General features: G+C 39.4%; 1 protein-coding gene across 7 annotated transcripts in view; it reads left to right on the forward strand.

Annotated features, from left to right (window-relative positions):
- The window catches only part of LOC138937418 (tyrosine-protein phosphatase 99A), a 255,436-nt gene that overhangs the window by 155,365 nt on the left and 83,563 nt on the right, over window positions 1–16,508 (forward strand). Inside the window, exons 1-2 of one of the 7 annotated variants that reach the window (XM_070303705.1) lie at window positions 262–493; window positions 939–1,543. The exons of 5 other annotated variants lie outside the window; for them this stretch is intronic. In XM_070303705.1, coding sequence (XP_070159806.1) covers window positions 1,485–1,543 — 59 coding nt within the window. In that variant the 5' untranslated portion in view covers window positions 262–493; window positions 939–1,484. Of the gene's footprint in view, window positions 1–261; window positions 494–938; window positions 1,544–16,508 lie in introns of those variants that run through there. One more of the 7 variants, XM_070303707.1, reaches the window with a different exon arrangement.

A 16,508-nucleotide genomic window follows, 5' to 3' on the forward strand; every position in this document is an offset into this window, starting at 1 on the left:
CCCTGGCGATTGACATGAGAACCCCCCCTTGAAACTCGTCGCGTGTCCGTTAGTCGTCGAACGGTAACGGTCGCGAGTAGTTGAATTTCTCGAAAGTGTCGAATATATACGATGTATCGGACTCTTATCGCTATTACGTTGAGAGATTAAATCTCTCGTGAGCTTTATTTAGCGAGTCGCGGTCGACGTACGTTGCGTCGAGATTCTACGATGTACGCTTTAAGCAGTGGCGTATGTGCAGCGCCCCTTTAGTACAATCGCGCGCTAGTCGCCGAATGACCGCCATGATGCGTAGACGAGTTTCGGGAGTGCCGTGGAAAATAGCGGGCGATTATCGTGATCGTATCGGAAATTAGTATCGCGCGACTGATAGCGATCGATGTACAATCGTCGTGGTGCGTGAATCGCGGAGGCTTTGTCGAGGGTTTCTCGTTTCGACGAACGTCCTGGCTAAGCATGATTCCTCGCGCGTCCGTTACTCTTCAAATAAGAGGTAAAATTTTTGAATAATTCGTCAACCGTTTTTACGCACGCGTATGTCTACTTGCTTCGAAATTTCACGAAGAAAATTCACATTATTGTATCACATTAGAAGGAGAGAAATATTACGAGAAACATCTGATATTTTATTTAATATCGTTCACGTTCGCTTTCGGCAATTGCGGCGAAAAGATACAAGCATTCGTTGTCCTTTTCTAGAATTAGCTCGACGCGAGAGAATACGCGATATAAAATATCTCTCTTTATTCGAAAACACGTCTGTCGCGAAGTTTGCGTCGGAGATAAACACGAGGACGATTCCTGGAATCCTCATTGGTAGAGGAGTGGGGGGGAAGATGCGAGCTCGCGTGCCTTCGCAGTCGCGATCGTTGGTCGCGATTAGTTTGAATTTCAGCCACCGCGAGGTATCGAGCGATGTGTCGTGATTTTCATTTTAGAAATCGCGATTCGCGAGTGAGCGTGTTCGAACCTGTGCGTCGGTCGTTAGCTTCGTCGAGCGATCTCTTTTCGACGAATGCCCTTGGCCATTGGCAATGTGACAACAAACTCTCACAACACCTTTACGCGTTTACTAGTTGGATCGAAATGGCAATCGTATATACGCGAGTTTCGAAATGGATCAAAAGTATAATATATGGCAATTGATAGCGAATGATAGCGAATAACGCGATAACGTGTTGAATGGATCGTCACGTATAAATGTTGTGCCGGAAAAAAAGTATAGAGCGTATATTATGATTACGCGAGTGAATACATATCGGATAATCGAGACTCGATCGAAAATATAAAATAAAGTCGCGTATAAAGTGAATTTCCCGAGAAAGTATATCGCGAGTGTTTTTCGATAATGGTTAATATCTGAATAAATATGTGCATCGGAAATATCGAAAAAAGTATCGTGCGTTCGTTGAATTTTAAATATCGCGACTATCGTGAGTGATAGTAATACAGTCGATAGTAATATATATGATGGATCATCGATCATGGATCTAATCAAAGCGTTGGACAGGAAGATAAATGACGAGGAGGAAAATGAGACGCGGTGAGTTTATAATTATAATCATAATTAATTAGATCTCGTATTCAATTCATATGCGATGGGTTGACACGATTGTATAATAATTAAACCCATTTTTTGTGAATACGTTAGTCAAAAATATTTATTAATAATATTACAAAAAAATAATTTTTAAAGATATACGTCAAAAGTAAGATGTATTTTTCGTTCATATTTTCTCAACAATTTTTACGATATATTTATATAAGTTATTTATAATGATAATGATAATGATTAATATGAGAGATAAAACGTATATCGTTAATTTTTATATTGTAAAAGAATACGCAAAAATTTATTTTCCCCTTTTATAAAATGTCATATAAAAATGGAACGATTATTATATCAAATGCTGACATAAATATAGTCAATCTAACTCAATCGATAGTAATACAATAAACATTAATCGACTGCCGACTCTTTCCATCGTTCTAATAAAATCTTGCAATTTATTTGTCTGTTGAAAAATTTCGGTAACGTATGTAACGCTACTTTTATCTCAAATCATATTCAATTAATTCCACCGTTTCGAGTTGTCGACGAAAAGCGGAAAATAAGGCTTCTCTTCGCCGATTTTTGTAATTTCGGCTCTTTTATTCCATACGTTGAAAGTTGTCACGTAGAGCTCAGAGTAGAATAGAAAGATCGGGAGATTCGACCGATGGAAAAACATCCGCGAGCACCAATCACAGCGCGATAAAAGTTGGAAATCCCGGACGATTCGCTATTGGAGACTGCGAACTTTTCGACGCGCGCGAGCCTGGCAGTGGAAAACTCATCGTTGTTTCCAACTATAAGCTCAGGCATTCCCGAAATTGAATCTCGAAAATCTTACCGATATCGGCTTCCCTCAACGGTTTCGACTTTACGATAGAGAACGATCAGGGAAAACAGCACGTATATGTATGTACATATACAGGGTGTCCTCAATTTAAATGGCAAAACTTCAAGAGGGTGTAGGAGACCGAAAAGCTAAGACGAGAAGTCCTGTAGAGGTTTGCTCGTTTTTCCTCTATTTTAGAGAAAATCGCAAGAATTCAATCTCTCATTGTCAGTTGCTCTCTCGAGTTGATTGTCGCCGAATAAACTTTCTGCTTCAAGGTTCCTTACACACGTAAACACTTGATGTTATTCTTTACGGTGCCGATCAATTCGAGAGAGCAATTAAGAGATCGAATCATAGATGCGGTGCACCAAATATCACTAGAACAATGTCCAGCTGTAATTAATGAGGTCAGTGCTAGATGTAATGCTTGCATTGCTGCGAGAGGGCAACATTTTGAACAATATCGGCATTAAATAGATGATAACATAAATGTAAATAAATAAGTAAAAAAAAAAACCTTTTTTTTTTTGCAATTTTCTCCAAAATGGAGGAAAAACGGGCAAACCTTTAAAGGACTTTCTGTCTTAGGTTTTCGGTCCCCTACACGCTCCTGAAGTTTTGCCATTTAAATTGGGGACACCCTGTATATATATGTGTTTGGACTACGAACTACGAACTCGATTGGACTCGCACGCGACGGAAAATTTATATCTCGGATAGGATCGGATAATTTCCCGCGCTATTTTCGACTAAAATTGATTTATTTATCGCGCGCGATCTGATCTCTCCGTCCAACATGAACAAGACACAGGAGAATCGAATCCAGTTATTAATCATTTATATTTAACGCAGGAGGTTAACGATATTCGATCGTTCGTCACTTTCAATTTCTATATCGCGAAAATATACGAGACCTTGATTCTAGAAGAAACATTTATCGTCGTTAATTGCATTAATTTCACAATGATATGCATCGATGAAAATATTGCGTGCACACGCCTCTCATTTCCGTGCCGCTTCATATCGGAGCCTTCTCGCTTTTCTCTCTCGATATTGTAATTGTAATCATCTTGTTCGTCCCGATCGTTACGCATACGAGTACACGTAGTCGCGAACGCGCGTGTATGCGCGACTTTGGTCCGATCCGCTAGATTACGTAACACAATTGTAAATTGAATGAAATTAGACCGTAAGGGAGGAAGCAGACTCCATATATTTTCCCTGACGATCGGCTTCTCTCCCGAGGCAGATTTCTGAAATTAATATAGAAACTTTGAGGGTGCCGTTCCGCTAACAATCTCTGTACTCCTCTAAGCCGCGTTCTCGAAACATTTCGTCCTCTCTCTCTCTCTCTCTCTCTCTCTCTCTCGCTCTCTCGCTCTCTCTCTCTCTCTACCTATCTATTTATCTATCTATCTATCTATCTATCTATCTATCTATCTATCCATCCATCTGTCTATCTTCTTCTCTCTCATACTTTAAAAATCTATTTTTTCGAAAACGGTCGCGTGCACGAGCGTTATCAGCGCGCCGGCTGTTCACCGATGAAAATTTATTTTGAATGAACCCGGCGTTCATCGACGAAGTAGCCCGTGTATTCGTTCGTGTCGACGGTAGACGCGGCGCTCTTCGACATTTTAAACTTAAAATTGCTTTTCCGAATGAATGTATGAATTTTGTTCCACCGATTAACTTGGTTGCCCCGCGCGCTCGCTCGCTCGAGGCAATCGGCGGGCTAACAATGGCAAAATGCCGGTCGAGAAAAACTGGAGCTTAAAAAAAAAAAAAAATAAAAAAAAATAAAAAAGAGAGAGAAATAAAGGAAGAGAGAGAGAAAGAGAGAGGGGGAGGGGGGTTTGGATGAGAGTATACAATCGTAGTTGGGATATAAAAACGTCATAGTCGCGCCGATATTATAGTTCGGCGATGGCGTAACGTTCATCGCGCTCGATATCGCCAAAAATGTTTTTCACATTGTATCATTCACCATCTTTTATGCTTGTTGCGCGATGTAACGTCGTAACCGGCCGTCGTACTTTATCGGCGAAATTGATTCTCGATTGAGAAAATTGGAACCGTCCTCGAAACGTGCACCGAAATGTCTGTCGGGGAAATTTTTCTTCCGTGCGATTTAATACGCGCGTTCGAACGTTTCGTTGGATTAACGTCGACGATCTATGCAACGAGGACGCATGCTTTTGTATTTAGCATAATCGTCGGCCGCAGCGGCAGATGGAGATTTTAGAAAGATGGATGTTTTGTGTCGTACGTGAAAATCGTACCTTTCAGGAATTTCGTCGAAGCGCGCTCTGGAAATATCTCATATTCGATTATTTAATACCCGCGATATGACAATTTAATGCTTCCGCGGTTCGTTAATGTCCGTTATGCTTCGGAACCATAAATCGTGGTTTAGTTTGACATAACCGGGAAATCCACATAACATAAGTAGATTATCTAATGCAAAATAGATTAGCGCAGATATGAGAAACGAAACTCTACAACGTCGGGAAGGTCTTTCCCTGATAAATTACACGGGCAATGGATGCTATTTCAAAGCAGCGGTATATTATCATCGAGGATATCCCATTATCATTTTACACAGTGAAATTTTTCGATAATATATGTGTAGAAGGGAATGTTTTATATAAATATATTCTTTTATATATATATATATTATTTTAACTCTATAATTATTTCATTAATGACTCTATTTAATAATTAATATAAAGTCTTGGCAATAGACGATACATTGATATATTGATCGTTTAATTGGAGTCCAATGATAGGCTCTTAATGAACTAAATTAATGCGGTACATTAATATCTGAAATGTTTAATCAATATTCTTATTAAGGCAATCTCAATAATTCCGTTAGAATATTTTTATTTTTATATTTAATTTCTACTAATAATCATGTGTTATATATTTTTTAGTCTCTATCTTTTTTTAGTTCTTATTGTTAGACATGCGGTACAATTAAAAATAAAATTTGCTGCGCATACGGGGTTTAATAATGTGTATAAATACATATATGTATATTTATTTATTACATAATATTTTCTTTTCTCTTTTATATTTTATTTTGCGTATTAAACATAAAAGAAGATTTTTTCGGAGATTTTGTTAAATGAAAAATTAATCAATACCCCTGCCATCTCTGTTTTTATATGTAAACCGTAATAAATCGACGGTAATAATAAATTTTTCAATGTGCGAATCGCGTTCAAAGGGACGTATTTAAAGGGACAAGGGAATAAATATTTGTTGCCTCGGGAGGAATATTTATTCGACATCCGCGTAAATGGCAGAGCAGCGTCGCATGACATTTCGCGTTTTCGACAATGTCGTCGAGCGAATTAATTTATCATTGGTTCGCTCGGGGGCTTGGCCCCGGCCATCAGTGAAACCGCGCAAAGTTCCGCCTGCTAGCATAGGGTCCCGCCGTGCCGGCGATGCGAAAATAACAGAAACTCGTCGTCGCTATCACGGCGCGCGGAGACCAACTTGAATTATAATACATTGTTGCGCGACAATGCCGGCTCCGGGCGAACTTGTAATTAAATGAGCCACTTGCTGAAATCTCCGTTGACATTTCGGTGCTCATCGACCAAGAGTAAATTATGTTTACGAAACTTTCGCGTATTTAAGACGATCGAACTGCCGCGCAATTTGCTATCCGAGAAGACGATTATTATTGTATAGATATTAAATGGCGGGATATAAGATCCGCGATTAAATATCTTTCGAAATACAATATTTGACGAATCCTTGTCAAATGGTCGGCGATAGGATCTCGATGAGCCGAGATCTATGTGCTCGCAGTCGTAAATTCGCATGACGCGCGATGGTTGATACAGCCTGGTCAGTCATTTTTCAATTTGCTATATACGATTGTGCTGCCGCTCTCCTCTATGTTTTCGTCCGGTATTTTTCTACGTTTATTTTTTCAGTCAACTACGACTTCACTCGCGGATAGGAGAGTGTGTATATCGCGTTGCCGCTCTTCGCTCTGTCAGCAGCCGGACAAAAGTTATTATCGCTATCGGTATCCGATATTCGTGAAAACTGATTTTTAAGTCAACTCCGACGGCTCTCGCGAGTCGGTATTTGCCTTTTATATGGCCAAATTTAATGTGTACGCGACATCGATATTTTATTATTTACTTATGCCTATGTATATGCATGAGAGGAGGGCGCGTGCAGCTGTGCGCGCGGCCACGTGTGTACGGAAACCCGCGGCATCGACGGACGAATGAGAATTTATGAGTGAAACGCGAAACATATGCGGGATATCGTGTACATATATATATCTCTCTCATGCGTCGCACATGCGTGTATTCGCGTAATCGGTAGGTACACATACCGAGCTCTGCAGCTGCGGTCGACGATTTGCGCATCGCGTTCGACGATCGATGGGATCGTATCGATCGCGATAAAGGGAGATGCGGATTATCTAGACAGTATTTCATCGCCAGATACGCAGGGGTTAGGGGTATGTACGCGATATTATTGAAATTTGAAAATTTCTTCAAAGCCTTATTCGCGAGTTAAGGAATAATCGGCGAAATTTAACGAACAATTGCACAGGAAAAAATAATAGTATCTGTATTTTATTTTCAAAGAGATTCTCCAAGACGTCTTCTTTCCCGGATATAACTTAATTTGAGGCTCCTAGTCTTTCAATATTTAACGATTTGATAATATTGTAATTGAAGACAAATTTTTGCTTAACTTATTCACGAAAATCACGATAAAGATATAACTCGACCGAACTATTTTATAAAATCTTTGGTAATTCTATAGAATCATTGGTTAAATCGGTGAATGTAAAAAAAAAAAAAAAAACTCGAACGTCTTTCTTCGCACAATAGTCTGTCTAATTTTATAAAGTCTCTAGTAAAGTATTTAATGTGAAATTTTTCTTTTCGTTACATTTACAGCATGTTTTATTATTAAAAAACGTCAAGCAATTATATCGTGATGTATATATTCAAGTTTATAACGTCGAGATGTATATTCGGAGAGAATTATTTGAATTCGAGTAACGGGAGAGCAAAGATTTCCTTTGCCTTTGTGTGTATTTCGTCGCGTATTTGATTTTTACGACTGTACCTTCACCGGTACAGAAAAACGCGTTCGATGGGTCATCGCGTATCCATTCTGCATACACGCGCGTGTGTCCGCGGCGTTTGACATAAAGGGCCCGAGATAGAAAGAGTAGAAACGCTCTCTCTAACGGACGCCACTTTACAAACATGGACAATCGGATGTGTCTTTTACAAGGTAATAATGTCTCTCCGACACAAGACAGAGCGTCGCGTTTTTGTGCGCACGAGTAACAAAATAAATAAATTCTCTTGAAATAAGCGCCGCGGCTCTCGATGAGTCTCGAGAAGCCTCTGTGCGTTCAAAGATATTCTCTAATTTTATCCCCGCTCTCAGCGAGAATCTCTCCATTGGGTATCCGGACAAGACCGGGAGTTTTATTGTACTATTCGGCATTGTTTTACGCGATATTCGAAGGCGCGAGCACCGACTACGTTGCAGCAGCCTCATTATCGCTCGACGATGCTTGTTAGTTGGAAGGAAAGGGCACCACTCGGATCCTACGTAGCGTCCAGGGATGGTGAAAGTCTTCGCGTTGGCGACATTTCGCAAACAAGCACGATATCTCCTACGCTCCATCAACGTAATTCGTATCGTCGGCGAATGTAACTGCCGGGATTTTATAGCGAGCTAAGCGCCAACTGAAATTCATGCGCGTGAAGTTGGACTTTGAAATTTGAAACCCCGGAGTTAGAGAATGGGACGAACTGTGTCGTACGTGTCGCGCGAGTCCGCAAAGTCGAAATTCCAGTTTAATCCCGTCTTGATTTCGAGGGAGAGAAGGGAGGGAGCGGATTTAAAATTAATCGCGCAATTTGAAGGCAGCTTCCGCCTTTGTTGTAACAATATACCAGGGTTGGGAAGTAACGCGTTACTCGTAACGTTGTTACCGTTACAGTTATTTTTTTTCTGTAACGATCCTTACTTTTTTCCGTTTGTAACGATAACGGTAACATTGTTACATTTTTACAGTAACGGTAACGAATTAGCCGTTACTTTTATCCTTATTTTTCGGTTCATTATTATCTTATATCTATTCAATATAGATAGATGTATTTTTTGAAAAATATTTTCTAGCCTTCTATCATAGGCTGCATTCCGATAGTCACTTCCGGTACTGAAAATCTATAGTAACGTAAATTATAGATTTTACAATACTGGCAGTGAATATTGGAATACACTCTTAATAATATCAATATTTTTCTTATCAATATTTCAAAACAATGTTTGATAGAAATTTTCGACAAAATTGAAATCTGTAAATTAATTCAATTTAAATTCCTATAAAGATAAGTGTATTAAAAAGTAAAGATATTAACATAAAAATTAGGATCATTAAATAAGTTTAATATGAAAAACGCTCGCTATATAGAGACTAATTTAAAGTTTTTAATTGCAACATAGATTATTACATTTAATATTGATTATTAAATAATTTTATAATCTAATAGCTTATTTTAGCGTTAGAAAAAACAAAAACAACGAAAAATTAACGAACCGTTATTTTCCAAGTAACGGTAACGGTAATGCGTTACTTTTTAAAATCAGTAACAAGTAACGATAACGCGTTACTTTTATAGAGTTACGTTCCCAACCCTGCAATATACCCCATATACGGTGTAGTACGTACGTATATGATCTTTATACCAATATAATATAATATTTAAACAGACGATTTACAATCTCCAAGCCGAGATCTCGAGCTTTATCTTATCGTTGGATCGCGATATAAATGCGCGAACGAACGATCGCTTATCATTGCGACGTAGAATGCGTTGCAAAGTGCGATATGCACTTGACGCACAGTTCGATCAACGGCTCGATACACGCGTCTTATACAAACGTATCCCCGTTATTCCCCGCGGACCCGACGCGTCACTATCCGTCACTATTTGTCCTCGGGCGACAAATGCGTATATACGACATATCGGGGGCATTACCGCAGCCATCGAGCATGGTGGACATGGCGTGCGAGATCGCCCTCGTGCTCGCTGCAGGGACAAGGTTTTACAAGGGCCGTTATTGCGGTCCGACGTGGCTTGCCGTCCTTTAGACCGCCCCGGTGAATATCGTTTATTGACTACCACCGCCGATAAGCTAAACGTTAGCCACTCGTTGGTGTCGAAGTCCGACCGCAAACAAGCCGCGGGCCGTCATTTGGCACCGTTGTCTTATCCTGTTTCGTTGCCCGCAGGTATTTCGTTTTGACGGACTGTCCGTTTCCCTCACGTTCGCTTTGCCTAAATAAAGAGGGCTCGAAATCAACGTGATACGCGTCATAGAGTTTAACGAGTTAAAGAGTTAATTATTCGCGCGAGTATTAAAAGCGAATAAGAAGCGAGGTGTGTATCATTTTATTGTACTCTCGAAAGAGAGAGAGAGAGAGAGAGAGAGAGAGAGAGAGAGAGAAAGATATTATTAACAGATTTGAATTACAACAAAATATAGGAATAAAAAAATAATGATTTATTCTTCGAGTATCTTCAAAGACCCGATTAATCGTATCTCGATTAAGATATCGGACACGGCAAATAACAAATTAACATAATAAATAGATTAGTTTTTAAAATATTGATAAATGTTTCACGAATGAAGAAACTCGATATTTATCAGATAATATTTGTTGGGATGCATAATATTTAATGCGGCTTTAATCGTGTATCGTAAAGCAAAAAATATATATGACAATTGATATTAAAATATATGAATGTTCTTCGTATATCTAGCGGATGAGTTTCACGAGTCTGTGTTGATTTTCTGCTTGATTAAATCATAAACACGCGAATGGGATTGCGAAAAACGATGTATCGATATGATTTACATATGTATCGTTATTTTTATTTTCTTCCGATGTGTAATTAGCTTTTGAAATTGCGCGCGGAGAGAAAAACGTATTGAAAAAAAATATTGTTTAAAATATCGTAACATAATAAATTTGCGAGAGCAAACAGAAATCGTGCACCGTTAAATCGATGTAGTTTTGTGTGTCGAATGAATTGCAATTGCAATAATATTAACACGCATCGTTGCCATGTAGAAATTATTTTCGCTCGAGCAGAAATATAAATTTTAGAGCGGGACGGAACAGCTGAACGTTTCTCACGGATCAAATATATGGACATGCAACCGCGTATGGTTATGTCGATCTGCGAGATCGTCTTACGATGATTTAATAGCGGACGAAAGTTGAAACGCTTATCTGAAACGCACTTGGAGTGAATTATACCCGAGGGATGACGAAACTGATACGACCAATCGAGGATAAGAGAGACAGACTTCCCCGGGGGCCATAAATCCGTATATATCTAAATCGTTTTCGTTATTCATAGCTACATCGCTCCATTTCCTTTCACATGTATGATAAACGTATGATAAAAATGCGTCCATGTATTTGATTATTAATTATATTCAAATTAATGTGTATCTTCTTTTACATTAATTGCATATATTTTTAACGAGATCTTGAGAACAGCCTGTACTTTTGATATGGACCGCGTTTCTGAAATACGTAATCTCCTTTAAAAATAACAGTGGGATCGGGATATACGAGATAGATAAATCGATCGCTTGACGTATTTGCATGAGAGCGAGAGAGAACATTATTGTATCAATATTTGTTAGTTTTATTTATTCATTCATATCCGCTATGCATTTTTCTTGCATCCGCCGCAAAAATAAGGGATTATCTGATATTTATATGTAACCGCAACAATTTAAAAAAAAAAAAAAAAAAAAAAAAAAAAAAAAAAAAAAAAAAATCTGCGTTGGCTGCAGATGCGTGCATCGGTAACAATAACGGATTCGCGGATGCGAAACTGTGCGAACTATGTCACCGCGATTAGTCGTAGTTACTCGAAGGACCGAACCATGCGTCTGACCGCGGAAGGCTTTTTGCAAGATTAAAGTTCGATGTAATCCGTATAATTCAGCCGCGATCTCTTCGCTTGATTCGAGACCGTCGCGTATCCCCGCGCTCCCTTACTTTCGGATAGACCTCGTTATCGGTACATCGTGCGATCGCAGATATAGAGTACGAGAAGAGGGTTACCCGGGAAGGCCCGGAAGCCTCGTTGTTAGGTTAGGCCAACAAACCATCACCTCCACACGCGTTTATCCGATCGTACTTAATTACAATCAAGCCGCGATCTATGGCGTTCATTTTCGTTCGGTATAGGAATTGCGCCACGTTGATAATCGCGAGCCACAGCCATAAAAGGATAACGTAAATACTGTATTTGAGCTTTCATATTCTAATCTTTTTCGCATCATATTTTTTGGTTGTTTTCTTTTTAATTTCGTTTTTTATAGCGATCTGTACTAATTGGAATCATAATTTTCGCCAAAAGTTGCGCGTTATTTTACGGCATTAAACTCAGTTGAATTAATTTTCATCTTATTCTCACGCGGAAATGGCTTATTTGGCGAACAAACGTATATAAGAGCATTCGAGAGCTCTTGAAAAAGTACAATAATGTTGCGCGAGACACGAGATTTTACTGTATAAATAAGAGAATGGCGCTGGATTTGTCATTATTAAAGCACGCATATCCCGATGATGGAGAAAACCGTTGAAAGTGCGTATTATCACGCCCGAGCTGCCTGATAGAAAGTTTTACTTCTGGCGCAACGTAAATCTGAAGATTAACTGTACTTTGTTAATTCAATATTCCCTTATGTTCTTATTTTGAAGCTTACGGTCGGACGAAGAGAATGCACCGGTGCGGTATGCCAGATTAATTTTATGAAGGACGTTAACGTCACGTATAAGCGAGGGGAAGTACGTTAAAAAGTATAATGAATGTGGTAATAAAAATGTCGCGATATACCTCGTTAACGCGTTTCGCGCCTCAACTTGCGCAATTTACGTTCTATTCTTTAATAATTCGCGGAACGGTCTTCAATGAAACGATATATGTGGGGTTGAACACGTGACTTGGCAGAAAATTATCGTGCAAGATTTACTTAATTTTTTTTTTTTTTTTTTTTTTTTCTTCGTTCGAATGAAACGCGCGTTTATATCCTGCAATTTCGATTGTTTTACTTCGTCATACTAACGATGTGTATTCGCTTACCGTATATTGAATAATTTAAAAGATATAGGATATATTTCACAAAGAGATTTATATATACATATTAATTTATCCTGTAAACATCGTTTGTTTCGAGAGAATTTAATTCGTTATCGTATGTTTTCAAAACAATTTGAGGTAAACAGGCCGCTCGAAAAGAACACCGAAAGTGACGCTTTTTATGACGCTCGGCAACCACAAGGTATCGTTTCACATCCTCGTTACCGGCAATTAACCCGTTCGATGCAATTACAAACTTTCGTGGTCAGAACGCGCTTTCTCTCTCTCTCTCTCTCTCTCTCTTTTTCCTCCTCCTCTCCCCCCGGTTTCAACCGCGTCTGGCACTCGGTTAAATGTATTAGCGACGCGAAATTGACTCAATTTACGGCATCAATTAACGTCAGGACGTAGCAATAATTTCATTTGTTTACGATTATCGCGATTAGCGTGATAACGGAGAAAATGGACGAAATCGGATACAAATAGCATTAAATCTTGCCGTACGGCAGCGACGCTGGTTGCGTACATCGTTTCTGTCATTAATCGTTCCTCTTCCGGTGTTCTCTGTAACGTGCCTTCAATTACGAAAACCTCGCCGAATCTGATTATTTCATCAGTGCGCTTGTATTGTTCTCGAACGCACGAAAAGAAGAATACGATCGCGCAGCTACGGACTAATTTTATCTCGATGACTTTGTAGTTATATCGCTGCTGTAATCAATTGGCTTCTCGGGAGGCTTAGATATCCGAAGCAACGAAGGACGATGCGTCGTCGTTAAGACGTACGTGAGATACCTTTCTTATAAAAGGATAGTAGGATCTTGTATCAATCATTTACTGGCTAACCCACGATCGTTGACGTACAATGAGAGAAATCGAGTCGCTCGTACCGGTACAATTTTCGGACACTAAAGTTACCTTTCTTCGTAGAAGAGAACGATCGCGATACCGCGGTGTCAAAATTTCATTGCAGCCGAGAGCGACCGAATGAACGACAGAGGAGGATCGACGGCCTCGTGTCGGTGAAATTACGCGCGTATATTCCCGAGAGGATCTAATATCTCTCCGGCAGAATATACCTCTGTCCCAATTTCAACTCTCTCTCTCTCTCTCTCTCTCTCTTTCTCCGTTATACGATTTTGCGCTATATAATAAAAGACAAAAAGATTTGTTCTTTTTACTTAACTCTGAGTATATTTAGCGGCTTTTTTGTATTAACATTTAACGTACTTTAGGAATAGTGGAAAATTTAATTTGCGATAACTTGGAGCGCGTTACACGCGCAGAGAACTTTGGGAAATTTCAATTTACCCTTAAAATTGAGTAAAAAAGATAGCGTGATACAGAAATAGAAGTTTCCAAGACCCCGCGCACGTGTATACAGTCGATATATATCGTCGCGCGAGCTCTCAGGCCTCTTAAAGAATTAATAAAGAATTTAACATCGGGAGTTATACCGCAAAGATTTTCGAAACTCGTGGATCGTTACGTTCTTACCCTTAACTTTCGGCTCGAGTGCTCGGAAAAACTTTAGTTAGTTCGCTTCTAGCGGGCGGCAAGTTTAGACAGACATTAGAAAAGACGCAGTAAGGAAACATCGCAGGAAAAACGTTGGGGAAGAACTTTTTCCCTCTCGCCGAACCTTAGGTCCACGTTACGTCACACACGCAACACCTGTATGTAGGCGGTAAGGATAACTTCACTCGGATCCATCCAAATAAACATTCGTCAATTTGACGGAGACTTTCAATTTAACGGGAAAGCTTTTGTATAAATTGTAAATGTACAAAGCGCAGATTCTACAAGCGATGATGTTCGATATATACGTTTAACATAATAATATATACTACGTGATTTCTCAATCTCTTTCCTAAAAGCGAATTAACTTCGATCATTCGTTGACTTTAATGATCGTTTTATTATAAGCGGACTTTATGTAAACACAATACTAATATACGTTGAAAATTACGAATATGTAAAAGAAGATCACGTCTATTCGAATTTTCGCTAAGGACAATTAGAATTAAAATTAATCAAAAATTCGTCAATGAATAATACGTTAGGTAATTAAATAATATTTTTAGCGTATACAGGTCGCATGTATTTTTATCTTCGTTATATACACTTTCAATTAAAGCTCTTTTTCTCTATATGTACATAGCTATATATAAAATATGGCTCAAGCGTCTGTCACAGAATTATTGTACAATCGCTTCGCTCATAATTAATTATCCTGTCCCCGGTGTTACGGAAATGTAGTAAACTATTCAGAATTTCGTTGCAAGGATTGTGTGGAATTCTAAGGAATTTAGATCGATAATGCATCTGAAAGCAATCCACAGGAAAGTGGGAGGGGAGGATGGGAGGAAGGGAATAAGATAGAGTATCTCGCGACTTTATGACTTTTTTTTTATTATTATTTTTTTTTTTTTGCCGAACGATCCTATTAATCCTTGATTACCGTTGAAGTCCAAGATCAATGGATAGTGGAAACGAACGTTTAGAGTCGTAGCTGGCGCGACGGGAAACAAATTGTTAAAGTTATTGCAAAGCATTGTGTAAAGGGTTGTATATAATTCGCACTGACTCGATTCCAGCGGCGTGATGACACTTACACGGACGCGTTTTGCATCGGCACATTATGTTCATTGTCAGTGACAATCGTGTATTTCGTTTAAAAAGAACGATAAAAGATAATGTACGGAGATCGGAAAAATTGTTTCTCGGATTGCTCGATGAGAAAGAAAAAGAGGGGGAAAAAAAAAAAGGAAACACGCTATCACGGAATGCCGTTGGGAAAGGAGAAAACGTATCGCGCGAAATCGCAGATAAATTATTCCCAAGATATTTGGATAGTGTATCTCTATAACAAGGTAATGGCGAGAGCCATGTTATCGGGCCTCCGATCAAGCCGACAAGCCGAGGCGAGCCGATAAACGAGCTCGTTGCGAGCATTTGCCAGGTGGTTGCACCGACGCCTCCGAGTTTAAACGATCGTTTGCAATTTCTCTTTACCGCGAGAGCGTTAACCGCGCGCGCATTGGAGATTATCTGGCGAGTGCCGAGTTTAATTCCGAATTCTGACGGATTAAGTCCGAATTTGTTAACTCGGGAAGAGCGATCGAAATTTTATCGATTCTTAAAAAAAATATTCGTTTTCGGTTGACATCGAATGAGCCTATCATAAATAAATTTTGACGTCGAAAATTCGTAGCGTCGAGACGCGTGCCGGGATGAAACTGGATGCGCGCCATTTATAACCGAGAAGGGAGCATATCGGTGGAAACACTTGGGAGATTTCAAGTTCTAAACGCGGACTTTGTAACCGGTCGACTGTTGCTACACTCGAGAACGTTCGATAGAACAACAGCAACGGCTCCCAAACGGCGTCGAATACAAGTAACTCCATTCTATAACAAGTAACCGATGTCTGTATGTGTCTCTCTCTCTCTCTCTCTCTCTGACCGTGCTGTGTTTTATCGCTATGAAACTAAGTCTGTGTCAGCGAGAATATCTGCTTTCTTACACGTAATCTCTTCTACACGATTCCTTGGTGTTTCCGCGTACGCGTGTGCGTACGAACGCTCTCACGCATATCTAAGTAGAGAAAGAGGGGGCGGTATAAAAGTCGCTAGAGAAATGTAATTTTATTTTATGGCTGTTCGTGCATTCAGTTTCAAGCGCTATTGCTATATGGATGTTCCGGTTGTCGAATAATATACCGTTATGTTTTCAGTTGGCTTTATTATATCCGATCGTGATTTTACGAGCAATTGTAACGATACGTGGGAGATTCAAAAAGCCGACCTTGTTTAATATGACCCTTTCGTCGGCGTCGATCGTATGCCGTATTCGCTTACTCTCGAATTCTCGAAAAATTGCTAACACGAATTATTAACAAACCAGCACGCTAGATTATGATTTCGTATGCCGGACATTCATAAAT

This window comes from Polyergus mexicanus, unplaced genomic scaffold (genome assembly GCF_030449975.1).
Source record: "Polyergus mexicanus isolate NDT 795.1 unplaced genomic scaffold, iyPolMexi1.0 SCAF_10, whole genome shotgun sequence".
Taxonomy (NCBI): domain Eukaryota; kingdom Metazoa; phylum Arthropoda; class Insecta; order Hymenoptera; family Formicidae; genus Polyergus; species Polyergus mexicanus.